Source organism: Nerophis ophidion, linkage group LG02, assembly GCF_033978795.1.
Source record: "Nerophis ophidion isolate RoL-2023_Sa linkage group LG02, RoL_Noph_v1.0, whole genome shotgun sequence".
Lineage (NCBI taxonomy): Eukaryota > Metazoa > Chordata > Actinopteri > Syngnathiformes > Syngnathidae > Nerophis > Nerophis ophidion.
The window spans coordinates 77,674,621-77,699,100 of record NC_084612.1 but is presented as its reverse complement, the minus strand read 5'-3'; the positions used below and the strand labels follow the sequence as shown (position 1 = coordinate 77,699,100).

The 24,480-nt window shown below is 42.7% G+C and overlaps 2 protein-coding genes across 7 annotated transcripts in view; both read right to left on the bottom strand.

Annotated features, from left to right (window-relative positions):
* draxina (dorsal inhibitory axon guidance protein a) overlaps positions 1-12,048 on the bottom strand; it is a 31,151-nt gene extending 19,103 nt beyond the window's left edge. For all 3 annotated transcript variants that reach the window (XM_061874933.1, XM_061874914.1, XM_061874923.1), the window contains exon 1: positions 11,915-12,048. The gene's annotated coding sequence lies outside the window, so the exon portion shown is untranslated. The remainder of the gene's footprint in view (positions 1-11,914) is intronic.
* Positions 12,049-18,091: 6,043 nt separating this feature from the next.
* pank4 (pantothenate kinase 4 (inactive)) overlaps positions 18,092-24,480 on the bottom strand; it is a 35,544-nt gene continuing 29,155 nt past the window's right edge. For 2 of the 4 annotated variants that reach the window (XM_061892095.1, XM_061892110.1), the window contains 3 exons: positions 23,023-23,123; positions 22,890-22,958; positions 18,092-22,803 (listed from right to left, as the gene is read on the bottom strand). In XM_061892095.1, the coding sequence (XP_061748079.1) occupies positions 22,536-22,803; positions 22,890-22,958; positions 23,023-23,123 (438 nt within the window). In that variant the 3' untranslated portion in view covers positions 18,092-22,535. The remainder of the gene's footprint in view (positions 22,804-22,889; positions 22,959-23,022; positions 23,124-24,480) is intronic. The other 2 variants (XR_009805025.1, XR_009805024.1) reach the window with 2 other exon arrangements.

Below are 24,480 nucleotides of genomic sequence, written 5' to 3'. Positions count from 1 at the left end.
TACATGAAATGCCTCTTAAAGATGTACTAAACACTTGAACATACTTGTATTACTTAGTAGGTTCAGTCAAGTGGAATGAGTCAAACAGTATAAGATGTTATTTTGCAATATTTGAAGACATTTTGTGTCAGTGTTTGATTGCCGCCTGTCTTCCACCAGCTGCATCAAGCCCATCTACAGTATAATCATTGTTAGAAATTAAGAAAAAAGTCAATGGCTTTATTTTGAAAAAATCCAATGAAAGACACATTTTAAGGACCCGCAGGCAAGCTTAGAAATGAAAGAAACGCACAAAACGTGTGTCTGAGGTTGTAAGTATGGCGGGGGGGAAGGGGGGGGGGGGGCACAGCAGGTAGAGCATCTGTCACTAGGATGCGAGGCCAAGGCGCTGGTCTGGAACTGATGACTTTCATTCTCTGCTGAGTTTCTACATCAGTGGGACTCTGATCTTAGACGGCCGCTGAAAGGTTAGATCCCACATCCTTAATTTCCACTGCACAAAACCAACACGTAATAAAGAATCATTCATGTCCCGTTAGAGACGGCAAGTGAGATTTTTACGGCTCTGATTCCACTTCCAATTCTGCCTAACGATCCGGTTCCTTATCAGTTCTTACTAAGGAAGGGAAAAAGGTTGGTTAGCATCAAGTTCTCTTAGTTTAGAGGAAACGTGACCTTACGAAGCTTACAGCGAGGTCTTAAGGGGCACAGAAATATAACTTTCCTGAAAATAAATGTAAGAAATAAATGTGCTTCTGTGCAAATTACACAGGAATGTAACTTTTAGTACCAATTTTCAAAACCTTTGAGAGTCTGTCACCTCTGGTGAAACAAACAAAAAAAAAATAGATGTTTATTTAACTTTATAAGGTGAAATTAATACTGTATTTTTCGGAATATAAAGCCCACTTAAAATTCGACAGTGTGCCTAATGTACGTCATGATTCTGGTTGCGCTTACTGACCTCCAAGCTATTTTTTTTTTGTACATTGTGTAATAATAAGTGTGACCAGTAGATGGCAGTCACACATAAGAGATATGTGTAGACTGCAAGATGACGCCAGTAAACAACACCAAAATGTGCATGTAGAAGATTACATACGGCGCTCAAAAATCTGTCAAAATGTTTTTAGTAGGACTTTGGTAAGCTATGAAGCCGCACCGCTTGATGGATTGTCGGCAGATTAAAGATACGAGTATTACTCTGGTGTGAGAGAGGCTCCCACGATCACGAAAAGGGACAAGCGGTACAAAATGGATGGACGGACTTGTATAATGGAAATGTGCTTGGAGGAAAACATGCGACTTTTCTCTGACTAAATTAAACATTCACCTACCGAAAATCAGGAGTAGTGTGGCAGATGTCAGAGCCATCCATCCTTTTTCTACCGCTTGTCCCTTTTGCGGGAGGCGGGGGGTGCGGGAGCCTATGTCAGCTGCATTCGGGTGGAAGGCGGCGTACACCCTGGACAAGCCACCACCTCATCGCAGGACCAACACAGATAGACAGACAACATTCACACACTAGGGAACATTTAGTGTTGCCAATCAACCTATCCCCAGGTGCATGTCTTTGGAGGTGGGAGGGGCCTATCCCCAGGTGCATGTCTTTGGAGGTGGGAGGGGCCTATCTCCAGGTGCATGTCTTTGGAGGTGGGAGGGGCCTATCTCCAGGTGCATGTCTTGGGAGGTGGGAGGGGCCTATCCCCAGGTGCATGTCTTTGGAGGTGGGAGGAAGCCGGAGTAGAACCCACGCAGTCACGGTGAGGACATGCAAACTCCACACAGAAATATCCCAAGCCCGGGATTGAACCCAGGACTACTCAGGACCTTGGTATTGTGAGGCACATGCACTAACCCCTGTACCACCGTGCTGCCCTGCAGATGTCACATATATGTGTGTACATAATTACTTTACATGCAGTCAGCTCTTAGACCTTAACCACATTTTTTAACCCAATGTGGCCCCCAAGTCAAAAAGTTTGGACACCTGTGCATTAAAGTTAAAGTTGCAATAATTTTCACACACACACTAGTTGTGGTGAAATTTGTCCTCTGCATTTGACCCATCCCCTTGTTCCACCCACTGGGAGGTGAGGGGAGTAGTGAGCAGCAGCGGTGGCCGCGCCCGCGCCCGGGAATCATTTTTGGCGATTTAACCCCCAATTCCAAGCCTTGATGCTGAGTGCCAAGCAGGGAGGTAATGGCTCCCATTTTTATAGTCTTTGGTATGACTCGGCTGGGGTTTGAACTCCCAACCTACCCATCTCAGGGCCACTGAGTAGGCTTAATGCTTTTAAAAGGTATTAAAGGTGTCGTTTGGAAAAAAATAGCAAGCAATTCCAAAGAATTGATACACTGGGAAGCAAATGTGAACAAGAACTGTTTTTCGATTCCCAGCCCTGTGTCTTGAAAGGATGGACAGAAGGTGTGCAATGCTGTCATCTTATAGAAGTCAGTGTGACTGAGACAAAAAGCAGTTGGATGATGAAAGGCTCCATGTTTGCTTGGAGAGACAACACAGGCAGAGATCCATGGAGGCATCACAATCATACGTGTGATGCCACAGATAATCTTGCAAGACATTGCCAAAGGACCTCAATGGAGGACACAGGACCTCAATGGAGGGGAGCAGGACCAAAATGGAGGACACAGGACCTCAATGGAGGGGAGCAGGACCTCAATGGAGGACACAGGACCACAATGGAGGGGAGCAGGACCACAATGGAGGACACAGGACCTCAATGGAGGGGAGCAGGACCACAATGGAGGACACAGGACCTCAATGGAGGGGAGCAGGACCACAATGGAGGACACAGGACCTCAATGGAGGGGAGCAGGACCACAATGGAGGGGAGCAGGACCTCAATGGAGGACACAGGACCTCAATGGAGGGGAGCAGGACCACAATGGAGGACACAGGACCTCAATGGAGGGGAGCAGGACCACAATGGAGGGGAGCAGGACCACAATGGAGGACACAGGACCTCAATGGAGGGGAGCAGGACCTCAATGGAGGACACAGGACCTCAATGGAGGACACAGGACCTCAATGGAGGGGAGCAGGACCTCAATGGAGGACACAGGACCTCAATGGAGGACACAGGACCTCAATGGAGGAGAGCAGGACCACAATGGAGGGGAGCAGGACCACAATGGAGGACACAGGACCTCAATGGAGGGGAGCAGGACCTCAATGGAGGACACAGGACCTCAATGGAGGACACAGGACCACAATGGAGGGGAGCAGGACCACAATGGAGGACACAGGACCTCAATGGAGGGGAGCAGGACCACAATGGAGGACACAGGACCTCAATGGAGGGGAGCAGGACCACAATGGAGGGGAGCAGGACCACAATGGAGGACACAGGACCTCAATGGAGGGGAGCAGGACCTCAATGGAGGACACAGGACCTCAATGAAGGACACAGGACCACAATGGAGGGGAGCAGGACCACAATGGAGGACACAGGACCTCAATGGAGGGGAGCAGGACCTCAATGGAGGGGAGCAGGACCACAATGGAGGGGAGCAGGACCTCAATGGAGGACACAGGACCTCAATGGAGGACACAGGACCTCAATGGAGGACACAGGACCTCAATGGAGGACACAGGACCACAATGGAGGGGAGCAGGACCTCAATGGAGGGGAGCAGGACCACAATGGAGGACACAGGACCTCAATGGAGGGGAGCAGGACCACAATGGAGGACACAGGACCTCAATGGAGGGGAGCAGGACCTCAATGGAGGACACAGGACCTCAATGGAGGGGAGCAGGACCACAATGGAGGGGAGCAGGACCACAATGGAGGGGAGCAGGACCTCAATGGAGGGGAGCAGGACCTCAATGGAGGACACAGGACCACAATGGAGGACACAGGACCTCAATGGAGGGGAGCAGGACCTCAATGGAGGACACAGGACCTCAATGGAGGACACAGGACCACAATGGAGGACACAGGACCACAATGGAGGGGAGCAGGACCTCAATGGAGGGGAGCAGGACCACAATGGAGGACACAGGACCTCAATGGAGGGGAGCAGGACCACAATGGAGGACACAGGACCTCAATGGAGGGGAGCAGGACCTCAATGGAGGACACAGGACCTCAATGGAGGACACAGGACCTCAATGGAGGAGAGCAGGACCACAATGGAGGGGAGCAGGACCACAATGGAGGGGAGCAGGACCTCAATGGAGGACACAGGACCACAATGGAGGACACAGGACTTCAATGGAGGACACAGGACCTCAATGGAGGGGAGCAGGACCTCAATGGAGGGGAGCAGGACCTCAATGGAGGACACAGGACCTCAATGGAGGGGAGCAGGATGACGGGATCAGAGACCTCGCTCGGTCGGTGCCTCATGCACCACGCCACTTTTATGAAGCTCACCTTTCCAAAAGATATACTTAGGAGGAGCGGGAGGAAATAAACCTGAGATGAGAAGGTGCGGGTAAAGAAAAAAAATGAAAAAAACACCTGCTGTGATTTCTAACCCTCCAGCAGCAATCTGCTCTCAAGACCCAAGCAGGGTCTCTCCTAGCAACCAGGATGCTGGGACCAAAAGATGACCTGGACACACCACGGACTCTTGGGAGAAGAAGGAGTGCCGCGTGCCTGGCGATCTTTTTCTGTCGAGGACGTGAAGATATCTAATTATTGGGAATGATGACAAGAGGACATCTGCTGAGTGGAGTAAGTGTTGCTCCGGTTTGTCGACAAATTGGAAGTTGCTGGCAGTCTTCAAAGTATCCCAAAGCTGCCCCAGATGATTGGAGGATGCAGGAAGAACTGTGGACACTCCTGGGATTTGGATCACATTGGACTGTCTGCCCCGCAGGATTTTTGAGGTCCAGCCATTGATTATTTAGAGTGAAAAGCTAATTTTATTTTCACTCGCATACAAAACATTCTAACTTGGATTGTTTCCCTGGCTTGGAGACTCTCCCGAAGTACAGTGCAGTGAAGACACAACAAACTTGGAGACTCTCCCGAAGGACAGTGCAGTGAAGACACAACAAACTTGGAGACTCTCCCGAAGGACAGTGCAGCGAAGACACAACAAACTTGGAGACTCTCCCGAAGGACAGTGCAGTGAAGACACAACAAACTTGGAGACTCTCCCGAAGGACAGTGCAGCGAAGACACAACAAACTTGGAGACTCTCCCGAAGGACAGTGCAGTGAAGACACAACAAACTTGGAGACTCTCCCGAAGGACAGTGCAGCGAAGACACAACAAACTTGGAGACTCTCCCGAAGGACAGTGCAGTGAAGACACAACAAACTTGGAGACTCTCCTGAAGGACAGTGCAGTGAAGACACAACAAACTTGGAGACTCTCCCAAAGGACAGTGCAGCGAAGACACAACAAATTTGGAGACTCTCCCGAAGGACAGTGCAGTGAAGACACAACAAACTTGGAGACTCTCCAGAAGGACAGTGCAGTGAAGACACAACAAACTCCCTTCTTGTCTACCATGGACACACACCTGTTGTTGTTGACTTTGGACTAGCGACTGCACGACATCAAGGCCGCGGAACAAAGACATACACAAAAACATGCAAAAAAAAAATATACGCCACACATACACACCCCACACCCCCAACCCAACGCCCTCGACACTAATCCCATAGGGCTGATGAAAGGATGGTCAGCGCCTGAGAGCTGCGGCCTGCCATCATGACCCCGCACTCCCTTCCTCTGTTGCTAGATATCTTGAGATGTACGTTATAATATGTATATGTGCTTTGCTATGGAGGTTTTTTCCCACTCCAGACTGGGCCCCCTTAAAAGCCCAGTCTAGATTGTATTTTTTTACTCATACTTCCCCAGCATTTACCTTTTTCCCATCTTTTACGGGGCGCCTCGTGGCGACCCATCAGCGTTCCTGTTCTGTAACCCTGTACACTGTTTCTTTGTCTCATCTCGAACAGGTTTGTGCTGAAAACAAAGTTTTGTTGTACTTGTTGCAATGACAATAAAGACCTATCATATGCATATATATATGCAGTAATAACATACAGTGTATATACTGTATTTCCTCGAATTGCCGCCGGGTATATAGTATGCACCTGCCTAGAATTACTGCCGGGTCAAACTCGTTTCGCAAAATAATTAGCGCATGCTTAGCATTACCGCTGGCTCAGGATTAACGCCAGGTCAAACTCGTTTCGCAAAATATTATTTTTATTAGCGCATGTCTAAAATTTCCGCCGGGTCAAACTCGTCACGTCACGAGTGACACTTCACCTGTCATCATTTTCAAAATGGAGGAGGCTGATTTCAATCATTTGAAATCGCATAAAGGGAAGAAGATTAAGAGCTATTCAGTAGGATTTAAGGTCCAAGCTATTGAATATGCTGAAAAGAACAGTAAGCAGCTCTGTTTTATTAATATACCGTAGCTGCGTGTGTCAAATATGAGTCATTAAATGACTCCCGCCTCCTGGTGGTAGAGGGCGCTAGTGATCCTTCTTGCGACTACTCGGCTGCAGAAAAAGTGACAACAAGCAGCAAGAGTGAGCAGGCATTCTTTATTCTTTCCTCTGGCTTGCACTTTTAACATGGAGGATTACATATCTAAAATAAAACAGTTTTCTAAACTGGACTTTCAATGAAAGCAGGAGGTAATAAAGGAAGATCTCCATCGAGACAGAGAGACTTTTAAAACTGAAGAAAGATAAGGAAGACTTCTATAAACAAGTTATCAATGCTTTTGATCAGAAGGAGCTGCGCATGGACTTCATTTATAAGTAAAGGTAAGACCATAATAACGTTTTTTTTAATTAAATGTGCTTTTCATGATGGTATCCTTACATCACACTCCAATTTTTAAGCGCAGGCCTAAATTTACCACCTGCCTTTAGTAAGTGCCGGAGTGAGAAGAGGTTTTGAAATAATTAGCGCCCCGGCGGCAATTCAAGGAAATACAGTAGTACTACTACAAGTCCTGCATCCAAACAAGAGTGGTTAGGTGTATTTTTGCGGCAGTTATACGAGTGTTGTATACTGGAAGGTTCCAGCCAAGTGCGTGTTGGAAGAGAAACAGAGCGGCTAAGAAGCTCCATCTGTCCACCAGAGAGAATCTAAATTGGTGGCAGGTACAACAGATGTGGAGCTTTGTGTCTTGCACACGCTGACATCAGCAACATCTCACCATGGGGCCCCTTATCCACACACACACACACACACACACACACACACACACACACACACACACACACACACACACACACACACACACACACACACACACACACACACACAGCAGGGGGGCCTCCTCCAGACACCCACACTGAAGAGTAGTTCCAAGACATAAGCGACACCCCCCAGAGTGAGAGAAGAGTGGAGGAGAGACAACAAAAGGGTGATGGAGGAAATAAGACATCCTCCGGTGCAGCTGAGGCTGGCAGATGAAGCATGAACACATTTCAACAACAAATTGTCTACTAAAGATTTTGGGGTTTTTTAATACCGCCAACAAACTTTGTGCTCAACTGCCTGTGAAATGTGCCCGCCTGGACCAGCTCTGCCAGCCTGGGAATTTAACTCTGCCAAGTCGTTCAATTGTTGTTTGTTACCATCACACAAAAGTGGCAAAAGAGTCCGAGTCCTTTTCCATAAGGACCGAGTGGTTGTTGTGAAGTCCAACTGTCATCACTGTCACTCACTAGTTGTGTCTAATTGTACATCACACTAACTAGTAGTCCTCATTACTACTGATCACCATTTTAACTATCATTCACTATTGATCTATATATACATACATTATATATATATATACATACATACATATATATATACATATATATGTATGTATATATATATACACATATACATTTATATATATATATATGTGTATATATATATAAATACATATATAAATAAATACATAAATATATATATACATACATATACATATATATATACGTATGTATATATACATATATACTGTATGTATGTATATGTATGTATATATTTACATGTATATGTATATATGTATGTATGTGTGGGAAAAATTACACGACTACTTCGTCTCTACAGAACTGTTTCATGAGGGGTTCCCTCAGTTATCAGGAGAAAAATCTCCCGATGATTGAGGGAACCCCTCATGAAACAGTTCTGTAGAGACGAAGTAGTCGTGTAATTTTTCCCACACCTACATATTGCGCTCTACCACGGTATCGAGCACTATTCTCTGGATAATCCAATCAAGACATACATATATATGTATATACACACACACACATATACATATATATATACATATATATATATATATATATTTTTTATATATATACATATATATATACACACATATATATATACATATTTATATATATATATACATATACATATAAATATATATATAAATATATATGAATTCTTATATGGGCCTGTTAGATGCTTCTATATATGGGAGTGTTTGATGCTTCCTCTATGGGCCCGTTGGATGCTTCTTAAATGGGAGTGTTGGATGCTTCCTATATGGGCCTGTTGGATGCTTCTTAAATGGGAGTGTTGGATGCTTCTTATATGGGCCTGTTGGATGCTTCTTATGTGGGAGTGTTGGATGCTTCCTATATGGGCCTGTTGGATGCTTCTTATATGGGCCTGTTGGATGCTTCCTATATGGGCCTGTTGGATGCTTCTTATATGGGCCTGTTGGATGCTTCTTATATGGGAGTGTTGGATGCTTCTTATATGGGCCTGTTGGATGCTTCTTATATGGGAGTGTTGGATGCTTCTTATATGGGCCCGTTGGATGCTTCCTATATGGGCCTGTTGGATGCTTCTTATATGGGCCCGTTGGATGCTTCCTATATGGGCCTGTTGGATGCTTCTTATATGGGCCTGTTGGATGCTTCTTATATGGGCCTTTTGTAAACTTCATATATGGGAGTGTTTGGTGTTTCCTATATGGGCTTTTTGGATGCTTCTTATATGGGCCTGTTGGATGCTTCATACACGGGAGTGTTGGATGCTTTTTCTATGGAAGTGTTTGGTTCTTCTTATATGGGCTTGTTGGATGCTTCATACACGGGAGCGTTAGAAGCTTCATTTACCGGAGTGTTTGATGCTTCCTATATGGGCTTTTTGGCCGCTTTCTATATGGGCCTGCTTGATGCTTCTTATATGGGCCAGTTATAGTCAACATCACACTGAATGAATCTCAAGCTTGACTGCATCCAGGAGTTGTTGGCTCCTCCTGCCATAATTCACCTTTAGTGCTGGATGCACAATCACAGGTCCTCTTCTGCCTCTAAGCATCCTCCAAAAATATTGCTCTCTCAGCCTCAACCCCCTACCCATTATCGCTCTCACACACACACACACACACACACACACACACACACACACACACACACACACACACACACACACACACACACACACACACACACACACACACACACACACACACACACACACACACACACACACACACACACACACACACACACACACACACACACATCGCTGCGTGATGTGTCGTCAGAGTGAGTCAGGTGTGAAACTTTCCCAGTAATCCACTCCTGCAGGTTATCAGTGTTGTGAGTCCAGAAGCACGTATCACTTCTCCAATGTGCAGGTTTGTCTGGGAAGATCTGACAGGCGACAACAGGGACTGAGAAGCAATGAAGAACATAACACTGCTGCTCAGTCCGCACTGTGGCTCCGCCCCCCAGGGTCAAAAACCATCTGTGTTCAAAGTAGTTTGACGGGATGCTCGGAAACAACATTTTAGAGAGCACTTTAGGGGAAGACTCAAACAAATGGGACAAGTGAAGTGAAATGTTGACATGGTTTGGGCGTACTTATGATTAATAACACCTTAATTACACACAAATACCATAAAACATTAACAACTTTAAAACAGTAACGGCACAAACGCAAATGTTTGCAGCACAAAACAAAGCACACACCGATGGGGGAAGTTTTGGGAGAATTTGACATAGTTGGGGGGGGGGGGGGCGAATCATGATTAGTAAGCCGGTAATAACAAAACAATATTAAAAGGTTATAACAACTTAAAAACTATTATAGTCCATATTTTTGGCAGCACAAACAATTACGACTGGTTTGGGGAGTTAACAAGAAAACATGAATTACTTAAAAACTAAAATATTTTTTTATATATACTTTGTAGCACTTTGAGATTTTAACAAAAAGTAAAGTACGTTACAAATGTAATTCATTATTATTATTATTAGTTTTTATTTCTATTTTATTTTAATTTATTTATTTTTTACCTTTTTTATACTTTATAGTACATTGAGATTTTAACGAATGTAAAGTGCGTAATTTATCATTATTATTATTATCATCATTATTATTATTATTATTAATATTAACACATTAACTACACGTTAATAACACAAAAACATAAAACATCCATCCATCCATCCATTTTCTACCGCTTATTCCCTTTCGGGGTCGCGGGGGGCGCTGGCGCCTATCTCAGCTACAATCAGGTGGAAGGCGGGGTACACCCTGGACAAGTTGCCACCTCATCGCATTAGTAATTTAAACATTAACAGACCACTTTTTTTTTTCAGCACAAACGATTAGGACTGGCTTGGCAAGTTAACAAGAAAACATTAATTACTTAAAAACTATTATAGTTAGCCATTAAAAAAAAAAAATATATATATATATATATAATAGACAAAAAATGACGAATGGGACAAGTTTAGGGAGATTTTCACATATTTGGGTGTGTGTGTGTGTGTGTGTGGGGGGGGGTCAAATTATGATTTGTAACATGTTAATTACACGTTAATAACATAAACAATGGCCCACAAATTTTTTGTCTATTATATTATATTATATTATACTATTTTTATTTTTCTAATGGTAACTATAATAGTTTTCTAAGTTAATTAATGTTTTTTGTTAACTTGCAAGCCAGTCTTATCGTTTGTGCTGAACAAAAAAAGTGCGTACTAATGTCCTTCAATTACTAATGGATGAGGTGGAAACTTGTCCAGGGTGTACCCCGCCTTCCACTGATTCGCTATTATATTAGGCTGCTGCTCCCGAGACCCGACCTCAGATAAGCGGAAGAAAATGGATGGATGGATATTATTATTATTATTATTAACACATTAGTTAGAAGTTAATAAGATAAAACCATAAAACTTTTGTAATTTAAACATTAATGACCACATTTTTTTGCAGCACAAACAGTTGGGACTGATTTAAAGAGTTAATAAGAAAAGGTGAATGACTTTTACAACTATAATAGTTAGCCATTTTTTATAAAAAACTAATAATTTGATTAGTAACACGTTAATTACATGTTAATATACACTAGCCCACAAATGAATTGGACCAGTTTGAGGCGATTTGGACATAGTTGGGGGGTGTAGTTATAATTATTAGTTTTTATTTCTATTTTAATGTTTTATTATATGCTCTAATGTTTATTTGTATTTGTTTACCTGTTTTTTAATACTTTGCAGCACTTTGAGATTTTAACCAATGAAAAGTGCATTACAAATGTCATTATTATTATTATTATTATATTAGGCTGCTGCCACCGCGACCTGACCTCGGATAAGCAGAAGAAGATGGATGTATGGATATTATTATTATTAACACATTAATTAGAAGCTAATAACATAAAACGTTAGTAATTAAACATTAATGACCACATTTTTTTGCAGCACAAAGAATTGGGACTGGTTTAGAGAGTTAATAAGAAAAGGTGAATGACTTACAACTATAACTCATCATAAGCTTGTTTTCTATAAAAGACTCAGAAAGATGCAATAAAGACAAGGTGCACAGAATAAAAACACCAATTTTCATGATTTGAGAAATGCATTAAAAACAAAAACACTTTAAAAGAGATGATCCCGTGGAAGAAAGGTACAAAGGCAAGAAGCATCTCTTACCTTTGCAGTTATCTCGGAGTCGCACGCAGGTGAGATGTTCTGGGCAGCAGGTGAGATGTTACGGGCAGCGGGTGCGACGTTCCGGGCAGCAGGTGAGATGTTCCGGGCAGCGGGTGTGTTGTCCCGGGCAGCGGGTGTGTTGTCCCGGGTAGCGGGTGCGATGTTCCGGGCAGCGGGTGCGATGTTACGGGCAGCGGGTGCGATGTTCCGGGCAGCGGGTGCGATGTTACGGGCAGCGGGTGCGACGTTCCGGGCAGCAGGTGAGATGTTCCGGGCAGCAGGTGCAATGTCCCGGGCAGCAGGTGCGTTGTCCCGGGCAGCAGGTGTGTTGTGCCGGGCAGCAGGTGCGATGTTCCGGGCAGCAGGTGCGATGTTCCGGGCAGCAGGTGTGTTGTCCCGGGCAGTGGGTGAGATGTTCCGGGCAGCAGGTGTGTTGTCCCGGGCAGCAGCGCCTCTTCTCTCCGCCCGAGCGTCGACACTGTGCGGCTTCTTATGAGGTGAGAGAGGCTGGCCCGCTCCGAGCGGCGCGCGTCCCCGGGAGGAGCGCGTCCACGCCAGGGCCGCGAGGGGGTCGGCGACTTGACGAGGTGTGGGTGGGGGGGAGACATCGACATCGACTGGTTCCTATTGATGACGTCACGCGGTTAAAGCGGCTGCTATACGCCAAAATGACGCCCGCGTTTGTATTTGGAAAATAAAAAAAATTTTGCTCAAAGTGCACAAACTTGATCTGTAGTAGCAGCTAAATGCGTGTAAAAGCAGACTTTAAAGCTAATAGTGACAACATGGCGGCAAATGCTTGTTAAAACAGACTTTAAACGTAATAATGAAGATAATAATGAAGAATATGTGGCGCGACTCATACTGGATGCGGCCAAGCGCGCCCTCTAGTGGCGGAGGAGTGACGTCACAGGGATGATCCTCAAGCATCCATTCATTCGTCCATCCTTTTTTCTACCGCTTGTCCGTTTCACGGGTCACGTCCTTTGTTACATTTGGATGTCATCGTCTAATTTACACATTTGGCCATGACACATGTGCATATATTATTTTAAAAGGCTAAAAAAGTGTTATGTTAGCTACTTTTCTTTGTTAATAATGTCTCTTTTCTGCTGGATCTACTCAGTTTTATGCTACAGCTGTTACATATACTGTAATATTGTATATATGATACAAACATAGTACAATGTATAAGTATATATAATATACTGTACATACATATATATATGTCTTAATTGGATTATCCAGACAATAGTGCTCGATATCGTGGTAGAGCACAATATGTAAACAGTTTCATGAGGGGTTCCCTCAATCATCTCCTGATGATTTCCCACACATACACATCCATCCATCCATCCATCATCTTCCGCTTATCCGAGGTCGGGTCACGGGGGCAGCAGCCTAAGCAGGGAAACCCAGACTTCCCTTTCCCCAGCCACTTCGTCTAGCTCTTCCCGGGGGATCCCGAGGCGTTCCCAGGCCAGCCGGGAGACATAGTCTTCCCAACGTGTCCTGGGTCTTCCCCGTGGCCTCCTACCGGCTGGACGTGCCCTAAACACCTCCCTAGGGAGGCGTTCGGGTGGCATCCTGACCAGATGCCCGAACCACCTCATCTGGCTCCTCTCGATGTGGAGGAGCAGCGGCTTTACTTTGAGTTCCTCCCGGATGACAGAGCTTCTCACCCTATCTCTAAGGGAGAGACCCGCCACCCGGCGAAGGAAACTCATTTGGGCCGCTTGTACCCGTGATCTTATCCTTTCGGTCATGACCCAAAGCTCATGACCATAGGTGAGGATGGGAACGTAGATCGAGCGGTAAATTGAGAGCTTTGCCTTCCGGCTCAGCTCCTTCTTCACCACAACGGATCGGTACAACGTCCGCATTACTGAAGACGCCGCACCGATCCGCCTGTCCATCTCGCCAACCACTCTTCTCCCACTCGTGAACAAGACTCCTAGGTACATGAACTCCTCCACTTGGGGCAGGGTCTCCTCCCCAACCCGGAGATGACACTCCACCCTTTTCCGGGCGAGAACCATGGACTCGGACTTGGAGGTGCTGATTCTCATTCCGATCGCTTCACACTCGGCTGCGAACCGATCCAGTGAGAGCTGAAGATCCCGGTCAGATGAAGCCATCAGGACCACATCATCTGCAAAAAGCAGAGACCCAATCCCGCGGCCACCAAACCGGAACCCCTCAACGCCTTGACTGCGCCTAGAGATTCTGTCCATAAAAGTTATGAACAGAATCGGTGACAAAGGACAGCCTTGGCGGAGTCCAACCCTCACTGGAAACGTGTCCGACTTACTACCAGCAATGCGGACCAAGCTCTGACACTGATCATACAGGGAGTGGACCGCCACAATCAGACAGTCTGATACCCCATACTCTCTGAGCACTCCCCACAGGACACGGTCGAATGACTTCTCCAAGTCCACAAAGCACATGTAGACTGGTCGGGCAAACTCCCATGCACCCTCAGGAACCCTACATATACATACATATATATATATACATACATATATATATATACATATATATATATATATATATATATATATATATATATATATATATATATATATATATATATATATATATATATATATATATATATATATATATATATATATATATATATATATATATATATATATATATATATATATATATATATATATATACATACATACATACATACATATATATATATATATATATATATATATATATATATATATATATATATATATATATATACACACACACACACACACACATTTATACATACATGTTATATTTCTACTACGGTACATATTTATTCTATTTTACTTGACACAATTGTTCCCAATTGTTAGAAGTACCACTGTTGAAAATGTTTCTGTTTGCTTCACTGATGACATTATTTGGTGAACATCCTTTTGTCCTACTCATCTTGAACTCACCATAGTGTGGACTTTGACACACCAGTTTGTTTACATGTTGTGTCCAGAAAGAGTTTTATACTGTGTGTGAATGCACAAAGGTGAGCTTTGTTGATGTTATTGACTTGTTGGAGTGCTAATCAGACATATTTGGTCAGAGCATGACTGCAAGCTAATCCATGCTAACATGCTATTTGGGCTAGCTGTATGTACACATTGCATCATTATGACTCATTTGTAGCTACATTTGAGCTCAATTAATATCCTTTACTTTTATCCTCTTTGTATATAATTTAGTTTTGCATGTCTCATGACATGTTGTCTGTATGTAATATTGGCTGCATTTCACATAGTTGTTAGTGTGCCATGTTGTTCCAGACCACAGCAAATATTACCTCGTTTGCCAAAGATTGTAATAAATCTATTAAAAGAAGACAGCCTTAACTTGGACACACACACACACATTTTTACTTTTGGCCATTAAAAGCCTTTCATTTCCAGGAGTTATCTCAGCTTCTGAGTAGCCTCTGATTTACTAATGTTTTCTAAAGTTGTAAAAATGTGTAAAGTAAATATTATATTTCAACATTTCTGTCATTGAAGATTTGCCTCAGCCTGCGACATATTGTCATTTGGATCTAAAATACACACTTAAATCATGTCTTGTCTTCATTATAACGCTTATATAAGACTTTTAAAGTCATTTTGATAGTAGGCTAATATAGCTAATATAGACACTTACATCATGTGTTGTCTTCATTATAACACTTATATAAGACTTTTAAAGTCATTTTGATAGTAGGCTAATATAGCTAATATAGACACTTACATCATGTGTTGCCTTCATTACAACACTTATATAAGACTTTTAAAGTCATTTTGATAGTAGGCTAATATAGCTAATATAGACACTTACATTATGTGTTGTCTTCATTATAACACTTATATACGGCTTTTCATTTTTTTCGGCTCCAGACAGATGATATTTTTGAATTTTTGCTCCAAAATGGCTCTTTCAACAATTAGGTTTGCCGACCCCTGTGTTATCCCAGTCCTGAGTGTACTAAAATTGAATCTAAAATAGTTTTTTTTTTTCAAAAGTCCAACCTTTTTAGATCATTTTGCTTGTCTGTGACAGTTACTGTAAGTACAGTTTCTGACCACAGATCCATTGCGAGCAGTGTGACCGCCATCTTTCCTGAGAACATGCAGCATGTGCACCAACTCACACGGGGAATTGTTTGACATTTCTAATGGCTGTCAGATGCGTGTCCAACTGAAAGAAACATCTGTAAGCGCTATTGAAACCAGTCAAGGAGATTTGTGCTCATTTGGTTCCAGCAGGAGAATGCGGGCCATGAGGAAATCAAGGCCAGCCTGCTGGATGAAGATAGCAGCTTTAAGCTGGGAGAAACCCTCTTTGTGTCACGTGCAAAAATGCTTTGTGATTGTGTGTTCATGCGGTTTTACTTGTCCTGTGCCGGCTGATTGTTAGACTCTTGGCTTTCCATTTTTGCAAATTGAAATGCACGCAGACGTGGAGTTCTGTGTTGACTGTCAGCAGCAACACGCTGGAAACATCACGGCGTCATCGCATGTTTGTGTTGCTGCATGAAAGGAGACACATTTGGGGAAGAATCACTCAAGCATCTTAGTTTGGAATCAATCTGCAGACGCCAACGTAAATAGAAGTACGAGGATGCTGGTTGAATATGGAGGTCACTTTGTGTCTTTAGAGCTGCATTTTATTACATTAAAGTCTGATGACTATTTCATTGAACTATTTGTCAGCAAAATGTGTGTTAATATTTGTTCAAATACAGAATTTTTTGTTGCTTCAAAACTCAAGACTCACTCCCGGTAAATTAAGACTGAAGCAATCGATCGTGTCTCAGGATCAGCCAATGAGCTGCTTCAGTCTTAATTTACACAAAGTGGGTCTGGAGTTTGGAAGCAACAAAAAATTCCGCACTGAATTTTTTTTACACAAAATTTTTCTGGATGAAATTTTTTTTTACAGATTTTTTTTACTCTTAATTTTATACAGATTGTTTCTGCACTGATTTTTTTTTACACTTAATTTATGTACACTGAATTTTTCTGTATTGATTTTTTTTTACACTTAATTTTTAAACACTGATTTTTTACACTTAATTTTTCTGCACTGAATTTTTTTTACACTTAATTTTTAAACATTGAATTTGTCTGCATGGATTTATTTCCACTTAATTTTTATACACTGATTTTTTTTACACTTAATTTTTATATACTGAATTTTTCTGCATTTATTTTTTTACACCTAATTTTTATTCGATGACTTTTTCTGAATTGATTTTTTTTCACTGAAATTTGCTGCATTGAATTCTTTTACACTGATTATTTTACACTGTATTTTTACACACTAAATGACTGAAGCCATCGATCGTGTCTAAGAAGCAGCCAATGAAGTGCTTCGGTCTTTATTTAAAGAAAGTGGGTCTTGAGTTCTGCGATGAGGTGGCGACTTGTCCAGGGTGTACACCACATTCCGCCCGATTGTAGCTGAGATAGGCACCAGCGCCCTCCTTGACACCAAAGGGAATAAGCGGTAGGAAATGGATGGATGGGTCTTGAGTTTTGAAGCAACAAAGAATTCTGCACTGAATTTTTTTGACACAAAATTTTTCTGTACGGAATTTTTTACACTTAATTTTTATACAGATTTTTTCTGCAATACATTTTTTTTACACTTAATTTTTCTGCATTGACTTTTTTTTTTTACACTTAATTTATATACACATTTTTCTGCCCGGAATTTGTAACATTTAATTTTTAATCACTGATTTTTTTGCCGTGATTTTTTTACACTTAATTTTTGAACACCGAATTTTTCTGCACAGATTTATTTACACTTAATTTTTATACACTTTTAAATTAATTGTTATAGCAAGTACAGTACAGTTCATAGAACAACTACTTTTTCATTACTGTGTACTCGTCTATATATATATATATATATATAGAAAAGAAATACTTGAATTTCAGTGAATTCTAGCTATAAATATACTCCACCCCCCCTTAACCCCGCCCCTGCCCACCTAACAAGCTGTGGATGTATTCATGTAAATGTTGAGTGTTTATGGTTCAATAAATGTATCTGAGGAGTTAAAGTTGAAGAACAAACCCACGGCATTGAACTCCTCGTACCGGGAAGTCCATCTTTAACGGCCGTTGTTTTCTACTCGCACACAAACGGACACAACAGAATGAATCAAATGCAGTCTTCTTTCACAGAAAACACAATAAGGTGACAAATGTGTTTTCTATTAAAACAGTAAAGGTGCTGAGATACTAGAAATGGAGCCTTCTATGTCTCACCTGAGAACCAAATCACAGCTTAGAGTCTGAGACACTGCCACCTAGTGGACGGGCGTGCATCCTGCAGCAGCCTTCACAGAAGAACACTGCCACCTAGTGGACGGGCGTGCATCCTGCAGCAGCCTTCACAGAAGAACACTGCCACCTAGTGGACGGGCGTGCATCCTGCAGCAGCCTGACTGGTGAACACTGCCAGGACTCGACACTTCATTGAAACACTGGAGCCTTCACAGGAATGACAAATGGTCTTTCAATCTGATGGTACGGGACAAGCGGTAGAAATGGATGGATGGATGTTCATGAAATTATGGAAGCCCCTTTCCACCACTATACAAATAACCCAATGGGAAGTCTTATTAGGAGATACAAAGTCAATTTTGAGATAAGGAAGTTGAAATTATGAGATAAAAAGTCATAATTTTGAGATATTTGTCAGAATTATGAGATAAAAAGTCAATTATGAGATTAAAAAAAAAAATCAAAATTGCGAGATAAAATACATCAAAATTAGGAAGGAGTCCAAAAATCGAAATTATGAGATAAAAAATGAAATTATGAGATTAAAAAAAAGTTATGAGATAAAAACTTTTAATTATAGAATAAAGTAGAATATACTTTGTTGTAATTATATTTGCATATAACGAGATTAAAGTTTGAAAATTAACGAAGATTAAAAATTATGATATTAGAGTCATCATTATAAGATTAAAAACTCCAAAGTGTGAGATAATTATTATCTCAAATATGATTTAAGTCATAAGAGATAAAACGCCAGAATTATGAGACTAAAAGTACATTCTGAGATAAGACATTTGATATTATGAGATGAAAAGTCATAATTAGGAGATTAAAAAAATAGAAATGATGAAATAAAAAATCAAAGTTCGGAGTTAAAGTCAAAATTATGAGATAAAAAGCCGTAATTATGATATTAAAGTAGAGATGTCCGATAATGGCTTTTTTGCCGATATTCCGATATTGTCCGAATCTTAATTACCAATTCCGATATCAACTGATAACGATATATACAGTGGTGGAATGAACACATTATTATGCCTAATTTTGTTGTGATGCCTCGCTGGATACATTAAACAATGGAACAAAGTTTTCCAAAATAAATCAACTCAATTTATGTAAAAAAATGCCAACATGGCGCTGCCATATTTATTATTGAAGTCACAAAGTGCATTCTTCTTTTTAACATGCCTCAAAACAGCAGCTTGGAATTTGGGACATGCTCTCCCGGGGAGCGTGAAGAGGTTGAAGTGGGCGGGGTTGGGGTTTGGTAGCAAGGGGTGTATATTGTAGCGTCCCGGAAGAGTTAGTGCTGCAAGGGGTTCTGGGTGTTTGTTGTGTTGTGTTTATGTTGTGTTACGGTGCGGATGTTCTCCCGAAATGTGTTTGTCATTCTTGTTTGCTGTGGGTTCACAGTGTGGCGCATGATTGTAACAGTGTTAAAGATGTTTATACGGCCACCCTCAGTGTGACCTGTATGGCTGTTGACCAAGTATGCATGGCATTCACTTGTGTGTGTGAAAAGCCGTAGATATTATGTGACTGGGCCGGCATGCAGAGGCAGTGGCTTTAAGGTTTATTGGCGCTCTGTACTTCTCCCTACGTCCGTGTACACAGCGGCGTTTTAAAAAGTCATTCATTTTACTTTTTGAAACCGATAATTTCCGATATTGCATTTTAAAGCATTTATTGGCCGATAATATCGGATACCTCTCTATTATAGTCATAATTATAAGATAAAAAGTCAAAATTGTGACATAACTTTTATCACATAAATATGATTTAAGTCATAATAAAGAGATAGAACGTCAGAATTATGAGATAAAAAGTCAATTGTGAGATAAGAAAGTTGAAATTATGTGATAGAAAGTCAAAATTGTAAGATAAAGTCACAATTATGGGATAAAAAGTCAAAATTGTAAGATAAAGTCACAATTATGGGATAAAAAGGCGAAATTATGAGATAGAAAGTCGAAATTGTGACATAAGAAAGCAGAAATTTTAAGATAAAACATAATTAGTTTATTATGAGTTCCGAAAGTTGAAATTATGAGATAAGAAAGTTGATATTATGAGATAAAACAAGTCATTCTTATGAGCTAAAAAGTCCTATTTGTGTGATCCATCCATCCATCCATTTTCTACCGCTTATTCCATTTCGGTGTTCGCGGGGGGCACTGGCGCTTATCTCAGCTACAATCGGGCGGAAGGCGGGGTACACCCCGGACAAGTCGCCACCTCATCGATAAAAAGTTGCAATTGTGAGAGAAAATGTCATAATGTTGAGTAAAAAGTCATAATTATAAGATAATAGTCTGAATTAGGAGATAAAGTTAATTATGCGATAAGAAAGTTGAAATCATGAGATAAAAAGTCTAAATAATTAAATAAAAAGTCTAAATGATGACATAGTTGTATTGGTACACAGTGACTTTTTTCTCATAATTTTAATTTTTGTATTTAAATATTACTCATAATTATAACTAATTCATATTTTCGACTTTTATCTCATAATACAGATACTTTAATCTAATAATTCGGATGTTTTATCTCAAAATTATGACCTTTAATCTCATCAACATGATTCAAATCATAACTATGAGATATAACGTCAGAATTATGAGATTAAAAGTACATTTTGAGATAAGAAATGTTATACTATGAGATAAAAAGTCATAATTATGGGATAGAAAGTCGATATTGTGACATAAAGTAGAAATTATGATATACAATGTCAAAATTATAGGTTAAGTCAGAGTTATGAGATACAAAGTTAATTATGAGATAAGACAGTTGAAATTATGAGATAAAAGGTCGAAATATTTAAATAGAAAGTGGAAATTATGAGAGAGTAATGGCACACTGGGACCCTTTATCTCAGGGGTCGGGAACCTTTTTGGCTGAGGGAGCCACAAGGCCAAATATTTTAAAATGTATTTCCGTAAGAGCCATATATTTTTTTTAACACTGAACACAAATAAACACGTGCATTTTTAAGTAAGACCAACATTTCTAGAGTATAATAGGTCTCTTATTCTTTGTAATAACATTGTTATTCTGAAGCTAACTGTGGAGGGGGCGTGGCCTGCCGGCCTGCAGCGAGCTGGGGTGTGCCAGGACCGGCCTCTGAATAAGCAACAGGTGCGTAAATGGCCCACCTGAGCCTTGCTACCTAATCACCTGTCGCTCTGTTATAAGCAGCAGCCAGGAGGAGAGACGGGGTTGGGGCTGGAGCCAGAGCGCGAGCGAGAACGAAAGAGAAAAAGAAAATTGCTGGAAAGCAACTGAGAGACTTATTGAAAAAAATATATATATTGTAACCCTGAAACAGGCTCTCATGTCGGTACTTGGTGGTCTGAAGAACCCCCAGGAGGACAAGCCCCACACTAACCAATAATAACTTCTTACCATTAACGCAACTTTTTGAACAGGTGCGGTAGAAAACGGATGGATGGATTAAAAATGCATGAGAATGTTTTATATTTAGAAAATTATTTTTAACACTGTGATTGTAAGTGGAATTATTCATTACTTATCGTGTTACACAATGTCAGCTCAGATTTATCCGAGAGCCAGATGCTGTCATCAAAAGAGCCACATCTGGCTCCCGAGCCATAGGTTCCCTACCCCTGCTTTATCTCATAATTTCTCAATTTTTTATTTACTTAATTAGACTTTTTACGGTAGGAGACCAAGGGGAAGACCCAGGAGACATTGGGAAGACTATGTCTCCCGGCTGGCCTGGGAACGCCCGGGGGGAGCTGGACCAAGTGGGTCGGGAACAGCCTAAGCAGGGAAGTCTGGGATTCCCTGCTTAGGCTGCTGCCCCCGCGACCCCACCTCGGTTAAGCAGAAGAAGATGGATGGATTTCATAATTATTACTTTATCTCATAACTTCGATCTTTTATTATCGGATAATTCAGACATTTTAATCTAACAATTCAGACTTTATTTCACAGTGATGACTTTTTTTTTTATCTCATAATTGACTTTTTATCTCACAGTGAAGACTTTTCACCTCGTAATGAAGACTTTTCATGGAATAATGCTGACTTACCATTTTAGTGGGCAAAGGGGCTCCCAGTCCCTCTCTGGCTCTGAAAGGAAGATGCTGCATTCACACTTTGGTGAACTTGCCAACAATCTTCCAGGATGCAGACTGACACCAAGTGGCCGTCCAGAGAAGTGCACGTTCTCGGTGAGGTTGGGATCACAGCAGCGTGTGCGGTGAAGTCCAAGAAATAGGTCCCTGTGCTTGATTGATTGCTTTAAAAACATCCACTCATGTCCTTACATTCAGAACGCCGGCCTCGCCACGCCTTCAGTCCCGGTGAGCTGGCGGTGACGTCGGCGCCGCGGCCTGCGGCGGACAGTCTTTCCCCGCCGGCACCTCGTATTTGAAGACCACGCTGAACAGCTTCCCTCCCAGGCGGTCGGCCAGCCAGGAGTTCTTGATGACGGCCATCTTGAGGCTCTCGCAGCTGAGCGTGGCGTAGTAGTTGGTGTGGATGGCTCGGCCCATGCCCTCGATGATCACAAGGTCCGTGTTCCGCTCCCGCGCCACCACGGCCAGGACTTTGTCCAGACGGCTACGCACGGCCCGGGGCAAAGACAATGGAGCAGGGGGTTGGGAGTCTGGACAAACACGGGGATCAACTTCCGAATGATGACCCACCTCAGGTCCAAGCAGGGAGAACTGGAACCGCTGGGGATCAAAGTCAACCGGTCCTCCCGCAGCCCCGCCCTGCAGGACAAAAGTAGGAAGATGATGATAAAGAACGGCCAAGATGGAGGGGAGACTCGCTCACTGGATGACTGAATCCATGGCGGCAATCTTCTCCGTCAGAATCTGCAGTTCTCCGTTTGTCACGTCGTTTAGAGCCGGACCCGAATTGCTGGCCAGGACCACCTGGAGAGAGGAACCGGAGGTCTGATTCGGTCAACACTTCAGTTGAATAAAATGTGTGTTTTTATAAAAAAATAAATACTAAAGCTTAGACAAATTGTGCTGGAACACCTCCAGGAATGAACCATTCCTAAAAATCTGCTATCAATTCGGCCTGTTTCCTCCGGGAAGAACTTCTACTAGATGTCAGAGATCACTGCAGGCTGGATGAGGCTCTTCCACAACAACCATGCTTCCTACAAACTTGGAAATTCAGTGTTTCTTCATGAGCGCCCCAGCACTCAGTTGTAATACACTTTTCCACCACTTGTGGCAGTAATGACAATACCAAATAAACAGAAGAAGCGCTGAATTTTCACTTATACTATCCTCATGTGCATGTCTTTGGAGGTGGGAGGGGCCTATCCACCAGGTGCACATCTTTGGAGGTGGGAGGGGCCTATTCCCAGGTGCATGTCTTTGGGGGTGAGAGGGGCCTATCCCCAGGTGCATGTCTTTGGAGGTGGGAGGGGCCTATCCCCAGGTGCATGTCTTTGGAGGTGGGAGGGGCCTATCCCCAGGTGCATGTCTTTGGAGGTGGGAGGGGCCTATCCCCAGGTGCATGTTTTTGGAGGTGGGAGGGGCCTATTCCCAGGTGCATGTCTTTGAAGGTGGGAGGGGCCTATCCCCAGGTGCATGTCTTTGGAGGTGGGAGGGCCCTATCCCCAGGTGCATGTCTTTGGGGGTGGGAGGGGCCTATCCCCAGGTGCATGTCTTTGGAGGTGGGAGGGGCCTATCCCCAGCTGCATGTCTTTGGAGGTGGGAGGGGCTAACCCCCAGGTGCATGTTTTTGGAGGTGGGCGGGGCCTATCCCCAGGTGCATGTTTTTGGAGGTGGGAGGGGCCTATCCCCAGGTGCATGTCTTTGGGGGTGGGAGGGGCCTATCCCCAGGTGCATGTCTTTGGAGGTGGGAGGGGCCTATACCCAGGTGAGTGTCTTTGGAGGTGCAAAGGGCCTATCCCCAGGTGCGTGTCTTTAAAGGTGGGAGGGGCCTATCCCCAGCTGCATGTCTTTGGAGGTGGGAGGGGCCTATCCCCAGGTGCGTGTCTTTGGAGGTGGGAGGAACCCGGAGTACCCGGAGGAAACCCACGCAGTCACGGAGAGAACATGCAAACTCCACACAGAAAGATCCCGAGCCCGGGATTGAACCCAGGACTACTTAGGACCTTTGTATTATGAGGCAGACGCACTAACCCCTGTTCCACTGTACTGCCCCAAATCCTTTTCAACTTGTATTCAATTGAATAGACTGCAAAGACAAGATATTTCATCTTCACACTGAGAAACTTCTTTTTTTTTTGCAAATAATCATGAACTTAGA